General features: G+C 31.5%; 2 protein-coding genes across 19 annotated transcripts in view; one reads left to right on the top strand and one right to left on the bottom strand.

Moving 5' to 3' along the window:
- The window catches only part of LOC128192945 (prostaglandin G/H synthase 2-like), a 36316-nt gene that overhangs the window by 15304 nt on the left and 3134 nt on the right, over nucleotides 1-17878 (bottom strand). For 2 of the 12 annotated variants that reach the window (XM_052866052.1, XM_052866053.1), the window contains exon 1: nucleotides 5037-5087. The exons of 2 other annotated variants lie outside the window; for them this stretch is intronic. In XM_052866052.1, the coding sequence (XP_052722012.1) occupies nucleotides 5037-5072 (36 nt within the window). In that variant the 5' untranslated portion in view covers nucleotides 5073-5087. 8 more of the 12 variants (XM_052866054.1, XM_052866061.1, XM_052866057.1 and 5 more) reach the window with 7 other exon arrangements.
- Nucleotides 1294-17878, top strand: part of LOC128192942 (cytosolic phospholipase A2-like) — a 29233-nt gene continuing 12648 nt past the window's right edge. The window contains exons 1-7 of one of the 7 annotated variants that reach the window (XM_052866047.1): nucleotides 1294-1756; nucleotides 12071-12137; nucleotides 13955-13979; nucleotides 15231-15312; nucleotides 16595-16741; nucleotides 17534-17649; nucleotides 17735-17772. In XM_052866047.1, the coding sequence (XP_052722007.1) occupies nucleotides 12124-12137; nucleotides 13955-13979; nucleotides 15231-15312; nucleotides 16595-16741; nucleotides 17534-17649; nucleotides 17735-17772 (422 nt within the window). In that variant the 5' untranslated portion in view covers nucleotides 1294-1756; nucleotides 12071-12123. Of the gene's footprint in view, nucleotides 1757-7604; nucleotides 7735-8677; nucleotides 8755-10368; nucleotides 10979-11646; nucleotides 11693-11754; nucleotides 11923-12070; nucleotides 12138-13954; nucleotides 13980-15230; nucleotides 15313-15341; nucleotides 15910-16594; nucleotides 16742-17533; nucleotides 17650-17734; nucleotides 17773-17878 lie in introns of those variants that run through there. The other 6 variants (XM_052866048.1, XM_052866046.1, XM_052866045.1 and 3 more) reach the window with 6 other exon arrangements.

Below are 17878 nucleotides of genomic sequence, written 5' to 3'. Positions count from 1 at the left end.
ATGTTTCATTTCAATTTCAGCAATAACTCATAAATTCTCAGGCCAGAATGATGAATAAGTTATGAAAATTGATCTTCAGAAAATTATTTTACATCACCAGTCCAACTAATTTTCTTAATGCATTTAACGATATTCATTCCACACCAATGTCCGATAACTCTAAATCATCTAGAATTTTTTTTATTCCTACCATAAATAAGCCTTTTATATAGACAAATTTAATAAGTCTTGTAGTGTTAATATTAAATAGAGTTATTAAATAAACTGCTTGGCATAGTGGTTCAACATAGACCTACATGTACTACATTACTACTACTACGTAAAGGGGTTCGAGCCATTGATGCACCAGTAAAACTTTCTTTTTTTTTAATTTGATGTATATATATTCATTCCATTTTATCTATTGTGGCCAAAATTGTAATACCTTCATAAAATGCATGGATACCATCAGCAAATTTCTTTTTATTTCATTTCATTTGTAAAGTTTGAAGGAAAAATATATAGCATTTCTATGATAAAATAAAATACTTTGAGGGTGCATGAGGATAGAAGAACCTTAATGTGTTTTAACTGAAACTATAAATCTATCGGGAGAACTCATGAATATACTATTTTATAGGCAATATACTGTATATGCCATAAAATGTCAAGACCAGCTTGTAAATAAGCATAGTTATCTTATTTAACTTTTAGGCAGCAAGTAATTTCATGTGGTAACTGCTTCTACATTTTATATTCGTGCAAATGCTTGCACATTATTGTTATCTCTCAAAAAATTCATGACATGTATTACAAGGTCACCTATATGTCAAGGATAATTGACGCAATTGCTCCATAAAATACCTTAATGTTGTGAATAGAAATTATCATTTTTTTTTTATTAATTCTCTGTGAATAAGAAGCCACTTTCTACAATTTAAGTTCCTTTGAAAACAAGTGTTTATCACTAGCTTTAATGTTAAAATTTGATTTAGAATAGCTGACGCATAAGGCAGAGAATTCATTGATGCACATCATTTATATGCTTATTTCATGGTCATAAATAAATCTGTATCAGTATTTTTTATATTTTCGAATTTGTGGCTTCTATAAGAAAGTCTATATTAACGTCTATGGATGCATGGATCCAGAAAATTGTCGGAGGGGGGGGGGGTCTTTTCCTTATTCCAAGGTATTTTTTTGTCATACATGTCTTACTTCAATAATTCACTTAATTTGGATTCCCAAGGAGGGTTGGGGGTGGGTGCACCCCCTCCAAATATGTGCTTGCTATATTTGCTATATTTGCCGAGTTCATTGACTCAAGGAACAAATAATGTACCGGTAATTGGAACATATGTTTAAAATGAAACATTGAACCAGATCAAATCTTTTTACAATTTAAAACTTTTATAGTGAAACATGGTAGAGAAAGTGATTATTCATGCATATATTAATTAATACAATATGTATAATACAATACTGGTACATGAACAACACGAGTTGATGATTTGTGATAAGTGAAATGCCTTGTCCATGCATGTTTAAAATTATTGGGAAAAACCCTTAAATCAACCTTGAATGGACTGGTACGTCCATTACACTGGTATGTCATATTTATTTATGAACAATTTACGTCACTTTTTGACAAAAATTTTATTTTTTGAGTGCTATAAATGAATGATATACACATAAAAAGGTGTGCCTGATTTGACTTCGTGACCTTCAGATCAACAAGTTCCTGCTATAATACAACAAAGGCTATAAACTAATACAGGTGAGTATTAAATGGTGTAAGATTCATATCAAAATTGTCTGTAATTACTGGGTTTTTTTCAATCAGAGCTGCGTAATATTATTAGCAGAAATCCTGACTAGAATTGTATGCACTTATACATTCGCATGTCTCAGGATAGTGACAAAAAGTTTTAGGTTGGTTTGAGCAAAACATCATTTAAGTAATCTGATCTCTCTGATAAAATGTAATGCATCTCTGCTGAGGGTAGCCTTCTGACTTTGAATTTTTTTTACCTTTTGATAATAATGCAAATTTAATATATAGAATACTTGTGAGTGAAATTTTAAAAAACCAGTTTACAAAAGCATATTAACATGATCGAAATTAATTTTTTTCAAAGGCGCATCTCATCTTCGCTAGCCAAGTGTCCGATTCGTTTTTCTCATCTCCTGGACACTTGGCTAGCGAAGATGAGGCGCATCTCTAATGCAAGAATTCAAAAGAGATATGGCACATATGGTCATAACACTTAAACTTTCAACCATTTTCTGCTAACCATAAAGTATCGTGTATAATATGCACCTCCCAAAGTTGACCAAAAATGGCGAAAAATAACAGGTCTTGCTTAGAATCGAAATCAATGACTGCAATTTCCCCCCAAACTATCGATGTTTCATGATCATTTTATAATCCAAATGCAATTTCTGTAATTTTGTGATCGGAACATAGCTCAAGGGATGAAAATCAACAGCCGCCATTTTCCAAAATAACTATCGATGTTTTATGATAATAGAGTTTTAAACAAATCTATTGATTTTTGTTCTTACAATTTTACATAAAAAGGATGGTATGATTTACATGGGTGTGTTATATACGTGATTTTACAGTAAATTTTCCTTTCACTTTATAACTTGTTCTTTCAATAACATGGCCTGATGCTTGTGCTACTTTTGATACTCAAAATAGACATATTACAATTTTTTAAATATTTCTGCAAGTCTTTTCAGTATAACATCTTTATCTATCAAAGTTCCTTGAGCAAAAATTTAGAGAGACTTAAAATATACTTTATAATTAATTGCTGCCAGTAAACCATCTTGATACATGTATATATGCTTCAAAGATTCTTTTCTTTTGAAAAATATTAAAGAACAGGCAATATTATTTTAAAAACTAGATTATAATTTAACTCGCAAATCATTTTTCATGTGAAATATTTTCACTTCATGTAGTCCAAATAATACATGTAGGACTGCAAAAAAGAATTTTGATTTTTTCTCAGTATTATTAAATTTTTTTCAGAAAATCACAAAACATGCTTTACATAACATTTTCTGCTTTCTTTTTTCAATTATCAAAAGAGCAGTTTAAGTTTTTGACAGACACAGCAATTTATCCTTTCTTCATTTTCCTTTAGTGGCATGTTATGGAACTGTATGCTTAGAATAATCCATTTCATGCTGCAACTTTAAGAAAACTCTGCAATTAAAGTGTCCATGCAAATACAATGCAGCTAGTAGCTTAACAATTTTATCCTTCCAGTACATGTATTAATTTTATTCCATTTCATTATATTTCCCAAGACTTGTTCAAGCTCCCTTTAAAGAGCTTATATTTGTCTTCAAATGTAGGGATTCTACTTTTTGACCTGATCTTTTGTGCAATATAAAGGGAGATGTTTATAAATTGCTGCCCAATCCTCTTCAAATTGAATACAATATTGACAGTATTGGCCTTCAAAGAAAAATGTAAGAACATTCCTCTTAGTTTAACAGATTTTTTTTTCCTATTGAAATGTGTAAAATTTGTAGCATCTATACTAATTGTCACTGCCAACCCCCATGTTAGGAGATTCTTTGAATATATCTTTTAGATAATGTTTTGCATATGAATTTTGATTCAAATCAGGGGGGGGGGGGGGGGTTACAAGATTCTAGAATTTCACAGAAACACTGCACAGTGTTAATTATGGTATTCTATTCACCTTTAGTTATTCTGAACCTGTCAATATTGTTATCAATTTTGCATACCTAATGGTAATGATGGCTGGGTTTTTTTTCTTTAGCAAAAGTATATGATGAATATGAACACTTTTAAAAAGTATTAATTTATCTTTTCATTATCATTTCAATAATTTTAAAGTAAGGTTACATTTGGGTCATAAAGATTTTCCCAAAATAAATGACTGCATTGTTACTTCAAAGGTCTTGGATATGCTTGTCTAAAGTATTCAATGAAAATTCAAAACTAACTGCATTAACACGCATAAAAATTAAAGAGGATTGATTTGATGAGAGAGAGAGAATGAGAGAGCAAGAGGAAAGAGTGAATGAGAGAAAGAGAGAGAGAATTGACTAGGTGTGAAATTTTGATACACGTATAATAATATCTAGCATTAAAATTCATGTGTTTGTCATTAGCCCTAAAGAAAGTCAGACAGTAAGAACAGTCTGTTTCACACCAGTGCATTTCTTACCTATACAAACAGCGGAGCCTTTAAAACCTTCCACTGATTAGGAATCCAGTCAAAATATTGTCATGAAATGCGAATGTCAAGAGACTGCTTTATATTCTCCCCCAAAAAAGCGGAACTAGAATTTGATTCATCCCACACAAAAGTCCTCTCTCGCACACGGAGTACGTTTACTCTGCCTTAGACCAGGTACCTCTCCCTGTCACGATAATATCAGTGCTACACCGTTCATCTAGAACGCAATTGAACTCCCAATTGTCATTTTTACCTGAGATAGCCTCTCTCTACAGTACCGTTAAGCTCCCTTCAGAAGTTAGGTGTTGGAACCAATGCACCCCTCCTTATGGAGTCTGTCATAGAAAACTGCAGTCTTGAGGAGAGCTTACGTATGAAATAAAAAACTACTTAAAAACTGACAACAGCTCAGGAACAGGATAAATAAGCCCTTTGTCATTTACTTTAAACATTCTTTAGAATATTTTGACTACCTGGTGATTAGAGAAGATTATCTTGTGTATCGAAAGCAAGCATGCATGAAAGGGATACTGAGATACTCCAGCATGTATCTGGGGCAGAAACTGGTAACTGGTAATTATCATGCATTTTGTTTGGAATCAGGGCTTGGTGGAGAGCAACACTTAGAGATCATCTTTAATTAAAATGGTGCTCACTGAAGATGACCCATATAATTAAGCACCATTCCAAATTGGAAACCTAAAAAAATTACACAAAATGAATCCTTACTGGCAAAGACACTCAAACATTTGCTACATGTAGTTCTATATCTCTGAATTAATCAATTTGGCCCAAAGCTGTTCACAAAGAATTTAGTACTTATTATTTCACCTTCCATGACTGAGCTTTATGGGTGGTGACAAACATTTCCACAAGGAGAGGTAGTTATTGAGGTCCAACCACCCCTCCACTTGACCCAAAGACTCCATAGCCATAGACTACACATTTTATCACCTTGCTCCCCATCAATCAATGGAATAAACCATAGAGACCCTTTCCTGTGGTCCAGCTTACATCACTATTTTACAGACTTAATTACTGGCCTAGTACGATACTTGGGAACACTCTATTGACCAAGACAAGAGTGTGCACAGATAAGGGTACACTAAAGGAAGTGATTTGGTTGCTATATAGTATTAGTGATTCAGGTATGCCAGCTACAAATACAGTGCGATATGTTTGTTTCCTTAAAATTAAAATACAATTATAGCTATGAATTGGGAAACTCATTATGCTGTTAGAGGCTTTAAAAAGTGATGTACTTTTTCATTATTGGACAATAGATTAAAAAATTAGAATTCAACAGTCACAAGCTGTCAAATTTTTCTTGATTGATATAATCCGTTTGATATAACACGTTTGAGTGATTAAGTCACTCTCTTCTGTACATTGGCCCCTTAACTAAAGATGGCTACATATTAATTTTGAAAAACTGAGTCAACTGTTTTGTTTGCAAAGGAGATTATTTTGTTTGTAGACTGTAATGATTTCAAAACAAGAAATAATCAAATCTATTTATTGTGTACCCCTTATCTTTGTACAATTTCCCCTCTCAACTTTATGAATCTTTCTGACAGGTTCTCTCACAATTTTGAGGGTGTTGATAGATGATTCAAAAGGAGATAATCAAAGAATGCATGATCTAATGTTTGCCCACACTCCCTATTTCAAAACAAGAATCATACATAAGAATGTCTTAATTTTTATATTTCTGTCCCGAAAAATAATGGAATCGAGAGTTTCCTGCAAATATGCCCATTTATACCTTTTGTGCTCAGTACCTACAAGGTTTCATGAAATTCCTTGCAGTGGTTTAAGAGGAGTTGCACTGACAAAGTTCTGAGACTAAATCTTAGGATCAAAATTTTTGGAAAATTAAAGAAATAGAAAAATCCTGCAAATATGCAATAAACACATTATGTCCTTATTACCTGCAAATTTTTATGAGCAGTTAATAGGAGTTGCGCTTATTGAAATGATTAGGACTGATGGACTGACCAAACGACTGATTGACAGATGGGTCTAAAACATTTTACCCCCTCAACTTGTTGCATGGGGTATGGTATACTCCTCAGCTACTAAATTTTAACAAAATTAAACTGGGTTTCCACAAGCAGTTAAATATATATCATATGCCATTTATAAACATAAAATGTCCAAATCCAGTCTACCTGTGTATTTGTTTAAGGTGCATTGTGATCTGCTTTAATATATTTCACCAGGTAGTTTAAATATTAGCAGACGTAGAGCTGTGCAAGGAGAAGATGAGATGAATGGGGAGAGGGAGGGGTCAGTCTGCATAGGTCTATCGGTATTCTATAGAAGGATAAGAAAGACAAAGACAATATGGTTAAATTATGCAATGCATTCTTGTTTCTAGCTGAGCTAGAGTTTTATCATCTAAGACACAGGTTCTAGATATATATACATATGTTTATTTATCCTGTCCTGGCATGGGGGAAGAAATTGGTCATAGAGGGATGGATAACTTTTTGACTTGCATTACAGCCATATTACTTTCATTTTTTAAAATTACAGATGATAGAATTAGATTTTTTACAAAAAAGTTAAAATGGAATTCCTTTTCTTACCAGATTAAAGAACAGTGTATCCCATGGTCTACATTCAAAAAAAATTTCAAAAACTCTTTCAAGGTAAGTTGTAACTTGTTGATAAGCACCCTAAAATCAATACCAGTGGTGCACTCGTCAACAAAATGTGCCTTTTTATATACTATTATATAATATTAACCGAATTTAACTTTAAAAACCTTGTATCCTTACCTTAATCTTCTTTCCTAACCATATACACAGGTACAACCTTAAATATATACTAGGAAGTAGTTTCTTGTCCTCTCCCCTCTCCATTAATCCCCCCCCCCCAAAAAAAAAAAATCCTGAGAATTTTAGCTTTGTTTGCTTAAATCTTTAGAGTCTGAGACAGTGATACCAATTGTCATTGTGTGGTATAATTAGATTTACAGGCTTTGTTATAATAATTACTGTACAATGCATGAATGTAGACTAGAAATTCCATCCTTACCTTTTAACAGGTGGAATTGCAATTAGATTGTTATTAATTGTAAAGATTTTTATTTAGAACACTATAACATGCCCTAAGGTCAGATTTTGACTGTTTAAGAAGAAAAAAGGTAAAAAAATCTCTTTTTGTCAAGAATTCCAACACATGTTTGGAGAGGAATTGGGACAATTGTCTCATCTGGCAATAAAATTTAGCTTTTGTTTAAGATGAGAGGATGTTGACTTTTACCAAATACATGTTGAAGTAACCTGAGGACACTCCCACTGTTTAATTGCAAGAAAAGGAAATATCAACATTCTAATCAGTACAAACCACAGATATTGATATTGAAATACCTCTCTCCGTCTCTGTTTCAGGTTTTAATTAAGATCTGAAGGTGTTATTTTGTCTCAAACTCTGGATATTAAAAAGAAAGTGAGGATCATGGCTGGTTGTTCTGTTTTTTGCAGCCAGGTCTAAAATTGAAGTTAGGAGAAGTCAGCACAAGGTAATTGTATAATTGTGATGTGATGAGTTAAAGGGGCAAAACTCTTCAAATATTACTCCCAATACCAATTTTTTTTCCATCTCTTTTGTATTTGAATTGTCTTTCTTGATGTTGATACTTGCTTTGTGGAATGATTTTTTTTAAACAAGTTAGAACAATATTTATTTACTGATTTTTTCTATTACTTTTGTATTGGAATTATTTGGTATCAGTATGGAATGATTTTGATTCTTAAACATGCATCTCAGAAAATTAGAGCAGAATTAAAGCCTCTCTCTCTCTCTCTCAGCTGTTTTAATTCAGTGCAACTTAAGAGAAAAGCAATTTATAATACCCGGTACTTTATCTTGATAAATACACAAGCCCTTATACATATACCATTGTAACAAATTTTAATTATACTGCTTTTGCTCTAAGAATGCTTTTTGAAAAATACAACTGAGGGCAGGCTCCTTTTCTTTTAAGTTTTCATTGTTGCATTAACGTTTGAAGAACTTGTATCAATGGTCAATGTCGTATTTATGCATGAAGCATGGACATACATACATGCATTACTTTCTCTTAAAACCATTTAGTAGATATAAGTTCGGAATGACTGATAATATTTCTTCATAAGATTGTGGAGTAGAGAAATGAGGTTTATTTGTAAATGGTAAAATGGGGTACTTACCTTGAACAAGTTGATTGTTTGAGTGAAGACTTTACCCAGTAGCAAGGTAGATTTTAATCAGTTTTATAATTGGATTGGATTGGAAATCACCAGCTGGACTATAGCTGTTGCGAAATTCAGATGTGTACTATAGCAATGGAGTGTCAATTGGATTATAACAAGCCTTTTGTTAACAAAGTATTGTTACTGAAGATTAAAAGCTAAATAAATTTCTACTATTTGTTAGCAAATGTTTAAATAGGGAAGCATTTAAATTTATATATGCCTGTACCATGTGCTAAGAAAATCTGGGAGTAAAATTCAACAAGCCATAGGACAGCTTTTGTAACATGTACATGTCTATATAAATGGTATGTATTTACTGTTGTTTTCAGGGGAAAAAAATTCCTAATCATTTGATCTTACATTTGAGAAAAGATAACGACAAGTCGACACAACAGCTTTTAATTAAGTGTCTCCTATCTATCTGCTAACCAATCACTGTAAAAACATTGATTTAAACTTTCCGTTAAACCGAAGTCTATACTCTGTAAACTTTGTATCAAGAGATGGTATTAAATGTTATTTTAACAACAAAAATTGAATAAATTTAAACTTACTTGCAAGTTTCCTCTTCAGATCTACATACAATGAATAGTCAATCTTAACAGAAATCTGCTGGTTTATTCAAGATAGGATAAAGTGAATTGTATAATGTAAATGCATGTATCTCTCTCATATCATCCATATATTATACATGTATTACTGTGGGATGAAATGAATTATTCAGATGGCCCCTATTTTAATGATGCCCAAAGGGTGAAGAAATAATGTTCAGGTCTTTCCTTATTGACCACTACAGTGGTCAGAGAGTTTGATACACATCTTTTGTGGAAGTGGGACATGGGGCATGACACTTTCAGTTTTGATGGATTTTATACGCCTTTAAAACAAATCAATTATTGCTTCAGATGATTTGATGACAGTAATGGTATTGTTGATAAGCTTATGTTACATTTCAACATAAAGCTTCTAATTTTCAAGGAAAATATATTAACATTAAAATAACTCTTAATATCTTCCTCGGCCAAAGCATTTTGGCTTCATGGAAGTTGATGTATATATTATGCGGATATCCTGACCTGTTTAGAAATATCACCAACACTAATTGGAGACTGAATGTTTTAAATATTTGTAAGAATAAAAGTTTATTTTTAAATTACATTCTTTTTACAATAAAAGTTATCAAGTTACAAAACTTTTTTTTTTCAATGATAATTACATTATTTGCAACCTGAATTTATTCTAGATAAACGGCTCTGCAGTATATAAATTATAATAATGGAGCCTTTGTTTTACCTATTGGTTTGGATAAACAAATCTTGAAGTTATAGTTTAGATGTTGATTATGAACAAAAGGATTCAGCACAAGATCTTCAAGACATATAACACCCCCTCTTTCATGGTATCATTGATAACACAAAGATATGTTCAATATTGAGCACAATATTATCAAAGGTTTTACATATCATTCAGAATGATTGAAATTTTATTAATAAAACCAAAAGAGATAAATGTGAACACATAAATTTTCTAGGCAAAGTATATATGTAGCAAGTTTTTAATAAATGCAAATTGGGCTTATATAAACAATTACCAGATCTCTTTAGAAAAACTGTATTTTATTAAAAGCAACCCTATTGTTCCCTTCCCTAAATAATCTTTTTACCTTTTGAGCATTACGTTACATCTTTGATGTTTACATATACCAATACATGTTATTATTACAGTATTTTCTTGAATGTCTAGATCCTTCCTTTTTTTTCGGGGGGGGGGGGGGGGGGGGGTGTTACCTCTTTGCTTGAAAGAAGATCTTGATCTCTCGATCTTGATCTCTCTCTCTTTTCAAGACATATAATTTTTTCATTCGTCAATCTTACACATCATTTTTCTAAACCTCTGTTTTCAAAAAATGTGTAAATTATTATCAGGTAAACTGTTGAATTTAATGTAACCAATATGGACCATGGAATTAAATATATTCAAGCTTTTTATGTTTTGATGTGTATAGATCAATCATTTATTTTTTGCATGCCATAGGGGTTGAACAACAAAATGAATAATTATACTCAGTATATCTTTTAAATTTCAATTCCCCGCCTATGCCTGAAAAGCTGAAGTTATCAGATTCAGTTTGTGACTGACTGAGTCAAGTTGGAGAAAGTCCTCATACAGCCCTAAGGTTGTATTGTATAATGTAAAAGCATGGAAGATAGATTACTGCAAGTTTAATTCAGAGATCTGTAGATGTGTATTGGGACATCTGTGTGTTAATCCATCGCCCTTGCTAAAGGAATTCATTCTTAAAAGTACTGACTCTGGCAGTTCCGGTAGTTCCGGTGTACTTATCTGATTTTTTACGAAATACTAATCTGGAAAGGGGATGTTTCCTGTTTATAAGAAGCGTTAAAGAACTTAATGGAATAACTTCCTTATATCCTATCATTCAGCAGGATTGTTTTTCTATATCAACAAGCTAGGAATATGTATGTACCGGTATAGATGGTACGTTGCAAACTGCACGGATATAAAAATGTGAGTGTAACATTTATAACTTCATTCTTTGAATTCTAACTATAGAAAGCATTTTTAATTTTCATCATAATTATTAAGCTTAATAGCAAGGTCAATTGAGGATTAGGTGGAGTACGTAACCTGCCTGTCAAATTCTAGTAACAGCTAAATTATACATTTTATGTCTCAATTTCAAAGATTAACATTTATATAAATAGTGAGAATAAGCCAGCATTGCTTTTTGTCCACAAACAGTGAGTCTGCTTTTATAAATTTTTGTTTACTTTACACAGTCTTGAATGTTGAAATAAGATCATGCAAAAAGTTTCAATGAACTAGTTTTTGGTGATAAATGTTTACTTTGTCAAATTATTTCTAATCATTTGAAGAGAGAATATAGGTATTCAAGAATTAATTTGTATGAAATATTCAGGTGAGGAGTATTTGTCAAACAAATACTGAACAATGCCTTTGATGTATCCACATTTAGATCTAGTTTTTACATCCAAATTGGAAATTCCAACTGTAATCGACTTGCTAGTATTTCATGGTGAGGCTTGTCGGGTGTGAAGTCAATTAAACACGGGTGAATATATCTATATGGTAGAAAAAAGAAATCTTGAATATATATTTATTAATGACATGCAGATCCCCTTGCTGTCTGATCAGTCAGAGATCAATATGATGAAATGCCTTTAACTCTGCATTTCATTTGAAGAAATTGAGTGTGAAAGGGTAAGGAAATTTTCTTTATAAGGATTGTTTATAGCTTTCATGTGTTGCTGTATAACAAATAACACAAGTTTATAGACGTCAGTACTCGAACCAAAGTTGATCTAAGTATAACCAATCTTTGTGTGTGATTTCGTTGTTTCAGAGGACAAAAGACAATTCTCCTTTATTCATATTTTTTGTGATCTGTCAATTGTTTACTCGAGCAGAAAGGTTTTTTTTAATGAACTTCAGTGGGTATTTATGTTTTGATCAGTATCATGAAAGAAATGACAGCATGCTTGAAATACTTGTGAAATATTTATTATTTGCTGCTATACCAACTTTAAATAACAAACTGGGTACAAACAAGGCTTGTAAAATCATTTTATTATTTTGTAGACCTACGACTTACTCCACCGGTGAGGACCTCCCATTTATTACCAAACTCAGAGATGAACAACAACGAGTAAGTATTATGACCTAGTTTTATCAAGAATGATCTATATTTGTCATATTATTTATATTATACATAGCTGGTTTATAAGTAGAATTTCTGTAGGGTTTTTAAATTTTTTAATAAATGATTGAGTGTCAATTAAGATTTAAAAAAGAAAGTGTTCTAGACATAAATCCTGGACTTTAAAAGCATACAAGTATAAAAAAACTTGTCCATAAAGTTTATAAAATCTAAAACAAAATTGTTATATGCTTCTCATTTATGTATTTAAATATTTCGAAAACAATTTGTAAAACACTCTTCATGCAATAACTTATCTTCTGAGTGTTGGCCATCATAATCAATTGTCATAAATATGGTACATATTGACATTATGTTTCTGTGAAGTTAGATTTAATTATACATACCGTATTTATCATCTGTAAGGAAAGGATTCGTTAAGCCAACATCAGTATCTGACTGAAACTTTACGTATTAAGTTTACACGAGTCTGTGCCAAAAGTCTTTTCTAACAATGAATATCACTTCTACATGTGGGTTTATAAAGAAGCATAAACTGCCCAAAATTATGTTTCGGTCAAATAACATTAGGTAGACAGTATTAAATCCATTTCTTATGGTTCAATTTTTTACAACTAATATTAGAAAGGGACTTACTATATCCTTTGAAGTTACATATTTAATTTGTACAAAAACTAAATGTACATTAAAACTTGTTTAGTACAAACACGGTTAAAGTGAAACCTTGATGTAGCAAATTCTTATGGAGTCCCTGGCAACATTTTTTGCAAATTCATGCAGAATTTGATGGTTGTAAAGAATTTGTATATAACAACTAGAACAAAGTGATTTTCAATTCTGAGTCCCTAAAAGTTAAAAGAAATGAAATGTAAAGCTATTACTGTACATTGAATATCTTTAAAGTGTTAAAAGTTAGCATTAGCATTATCAATTGCATAATAGTTTGAATGAATTGATTTCAACAAAAATCCTTTTATTTACAATCTGATTCTTTAAGGTTTTGAAATAACGAATGTATATTTATTTCAATTTCATGCCCCGAGATGTAAAAATTGTAGTGTTGTGGAAGAAAATATGTGTATATTATATAACAAATTTCCTATACTTATTATAACAAATATGTATGCTCTAATTAAAAGAATTAAAGATATAGCAAACCAAATCCATTGCTCTCTAAGACTGCTAAAACTGAGTTTTACTGTAAAACCAAGTTGATGATACATTTAATTTGCACAGGCATCCTATTGGCGGAGCATAGGCCATTTATGTTGATGTACGATTTACCGGTAGATAAGATTTGATTTGCCAAACAAATAAGGTTTTACAAAAAAAATTCTATATTTTGTTTGCTCAACTCTTTCTTCATGACACCTTAATACTTCAAAACAATGTTCTTAGTAACAAATGTGCAAATGTTTGTGGCACATGCTGTTGCCACCAATACATGAGCTACATTTTGCACCATATTCTGCAAGAAAATAATAAACCTGAAGTTGTCTAGACATCATTGTCTATGGTATCAATAAGTAAGGTAAGAGCATATTGTCACTAGCAACAATCTAAAAAAAATCCACTGTATCACTTTCCTATCTGGATTGTTGATTGCAGGATTAATTTGGAGGGGGTGGGGGAATAGTATGCATGCTGAAGTCAGACATTGTACAATTAAATCCACATAGGCCAGCTAGCTCTGAAAAGCTCAATCGTCTAATACTTATCACTGCTAATATGCCTCTTTCTTTATGATTATATACCGACTGTCTAGTTTTGTTTAAATGTTAATGATTGTTCAATTTTTATTTCAGTTTCGACCCATTTCAGGTATTCCAGGTAAGCTAGTGTTTAATAAGCATTTTACTAAGGTAGCTGCACTCACTTCAAGTGTAGGAGAAAATTATATTGTAGATATTATTGGGAAAAAATGAAGTTTACTATCAAACATATGTGTCATTTCAAAAATTCTTATACACATTGAAAATTGTTAAAACTTACAAAATACATATGTTATACTCAACACTAAACTTTTAAGATTTTTGATCCCTGGACATTTTGATTCACAAATGCTGATTGAGTATACAATTGTAAACTTAATTTCATGTGTTTTAAAACAATCTTATGACTCAAAAAATGATATTTTACAAAATGAATCTTGACTGGAAAGTCAAAATATAGTACATATTTTAGTTTGCCCTTCCTCTCTCAGATATGGTAATTTTATGAATGAAATACCGGCATTATGATCTTGTAACAAATTTTCATTCATCGAGAATCAAGACAAAAAAAAGCTTTTAAATGTCTGAACATATGACTAGCACATGGTGTCATATTTAGCACATATGGGGTGATTTTTAAAAATGAGTCACAGATTTGAAATTTCAGGTGTAAATTTAGAACATCCATTGATTTGATCAGCTTCAATGTGAGAGTTTTTAATTCTTATTCCATATATTAAGTGAAAATAGCATGTACTACCAAGCATGTTTAGTATTTTTAGTATCTATGATCAAGGAAGCTTCTTCCTCTGTCACATCCCATGTTTTTATTATTTATCACTGTACATGTATTATACATGTACTCTATTTATTAACATTGCTCTATCCAGCATTAAATTACAAATAGACACCTTTAAAATTTGATATACAAATAATAGGGTATTCGAAAAGAGATTCTTGTATGTGATATTATTGAAGATCAATGTAAACAAGTACTCACTGGAACTATTTTATGACCCGTGGTCATTTTATGACATTTTCCTTCAATTTTTTGTAAAATACTGGGTACATATAATCATGGACAATCGACATATTAAAATTTCTTTAGATTCATTATTTCAATACTCATTTCCATGATTCAACTGTTTTGCATCAGATCGTGAGAGTATAAGCGAACACCAAATTTTTAGTTTCATCTAGTTTACATTTGTCCGAAAAATAAAATCGAGATTTTAAAATATATGTGAGACCTTCTTCTCACAATTTTACATGGATATTTATTCTTTGTGTTTAATTAGGAATCTACAGTATATATTAAATGGGCTTCCCTATATGTCAATTTTGAAATTTTGAGACAATTCTTTTGCAGGTGACCCATGACCCCTGTGCCGTTCTGTATGTCCGAGTGGTGCGTGGAATCCAGATCACAAAAGGCTATTACAAAGACATGTGTATGTGTATTATGAAATACATGCATGAGCTACAACAAATTCATAGGATAATTTTACCAGTGGGTCAGATTAAGCTGATAAAAAAAAAACAATTTTCATACACTGGACCTTAAATAAATTGAGGGATTGGTAAAAGAACAAACAAGTATTTACTTTTAACAATGACTTAGAGTGCCCATTTCTTAACACATATTTCCAAATGGTTTTTCCTGTACTTAATGAATAATACCCTTGTTCTCCATGACGTTGTTTGAATGTATCTCTTACAGTAAAGAGGAGCAGTTCTTACAAATTACAAAGGTTAATAGGAAGATTTGGGCCTTTATACAGGAAGTCACTGTTTGTAAACTATATATTTAAATACCCTAACTTTTGTACATATGCATGAAAGCACATTTTTGTTAGAATCCAAATTTCTTAGTCAGGATGGATTTACAAGCAATTATATATAAGCTCAATGATGTGAGGGGACTTAAGATTAAGTTATAAATAATTCATTAAGATCCTGGTTCTTCTTGATTATTTCAAAGATCAAAAATGGGCTGATCATAGAGTGTGGCATTTCCAATGATTTTTCTTGTACAATTCATTGCAAAGGTACTGTATTTCAAGCTAGGTCTTGTACTTTTGTAATGCGGAACTTGTTTTGATGAAATAGGCATTTATAGTTGGCTAAGTTAATTTCAGGGTACAAGCACATGGGATACAGGGCTGCATTTCACAAAAGAACTTACGACAAAGTCGTAAATATTTACTGTCTTGTAAGATGATCTTTAGAGAACCAAATTGACATAAAACCATTTGTTTACAAATACTTTAATTCCCAAAATTATATTTTCCAGCCATAAGAATAATTCATTGATTAGTTGGTGACTAATTAGCATTCATTAATTTGGTTGTAAGTCGTAAGTTCTTTTGTAAAACGCAGCCCAGAAGTTTAACTGCATGAAATTATGAGCATAGAAATTATTAATATAAACAAAAACTAAACCCCCATCTAATATAATAACCAATCATGTAAGACATAAAGACATACATAATTTACATATATACAGGTACAAGTATGTATATAGATTTTGAGGATAATTTGAATCAATTGCACTTTATAGCTCCATGATAGAGAATGCTTCAATGAGATCATTTAATAATGCTTCAATGAGATCATTTAATAATGCTTTAGTGAGATCATTTAATAATGTTTCAGTGAGATCATTTAATAATGTTTCAGTGAGATCATTTAATAATGCATCAGTGAGATTGTTTATTTTCCCATTTCTTGCAGTGGACACCCCTGATCCATATGTAGTCTTGATGGTGCAAGGGGCCCCTAACTGTTACCAGAGAACCAATGCTTTTGACAACAACACAGACCCAGAGTGGAACGAGACATTCAAATTTTACCTCAATCCAAAGATACCTTCAGAAATAGGTATGTATGGACATCTGGATAGAGTTTTTTAGTTTACGAGATACACATACGGTTTTTTTTTTTCTCATAGACTGATCCAGTTTTTCACCTACATGTAATTTAAAAGTACCCGTTACATGTATCTCTAAGTGTGGTTAATTTTAAATTTAAATGATGTCATGTTTACAGTAATAAGGAAGATGGTGAAATAGATTCTGTACTACAGTACTTTGTTTTTTTAGAAAAATGCTAGGAAGTATTTTTTAAGACCACTTTTCTTGTTTATGCATTGCCTTCCTGGTTGAGATAAACTATATCGAAAGTTTCGATGTAGGAACTCCCTTTAATACTCAAATATGTATGGACCTCTTGTCACAAGAAGATGATGAAGATACGTGGTCAGAATTGTCATCAACTTCTCATTATTGCAAGCTCTTAAGGATATTGATGATCTGTATCTTGGAATAATTAATTTGAATAATGAAGCTTAGAAAAATTTGGCATTCAAAATCGAGAAATGGTGGGAATTATGTTGGAGATATAAATGAAGAAAAGGTTAAAGTTAACAGTCAATGTGACAGAAACAATTTCAAAATACTAATAATTCTCTACCCTCGCATTCCTCTAAAACTTCCTCTATGAAGTGACCTATCACGGTTTGTTCATCATTCAGTTGAACATGGCAAAATACCACATTCTTCAACCTCACATGAATAGATATTAGAAAAAGAAAGAAATGTTTCTTTGTGTTTTAAAGTGTATTCTGATTGTTTTGTATTCTTGTAAAACTTGATCTCTTTTCTCCACTTCCAGAGGTGACTTTAATGGATGCTAACTATACAATTGATGAAAAGCTTGGACAACCTCAAAAAATAGCATTAACCAGTTTGCCCTATTCTAAAGAAGAAATGACACTTCAATTCAATGAGGTACACTCCCCACTTCAAATGAATTCATGTTTCATGTACAAATTTAATTGTCAATAGATTAAAGAAAGATTATTTTTATTTTCAGACATCAAAAGTGGTAATTGAGATGTGGGCACACCACAAGTAAGTCTGACTTCATGGTTGAAGGAAATGGGGGGGTGGATCTATTTGGTTTGAGGAGCAAAATTTTATCAATAATACTAACATATATCTACATATAGTGGTTAAT

Source organism: Crassostrea angulata, chromosome 7, assembly GCF_025612915.1.
Source record: "Crassostrea angulata isolate pt1a10 chromosome 7, ASM2561291v2, whole genome shotgun sequence".
Lineage (NCBI taxonomy): Eukaryota > Metazoa > Mollusca > Bivalvia > Ostreida > Ostreidae > Magallana > Magallana angulata.
The sequence above is the reverse complement of the archived record's forward strand: the minus strand, read 5'-3'. Positions and strand labels throughout refer to the sequence as shown.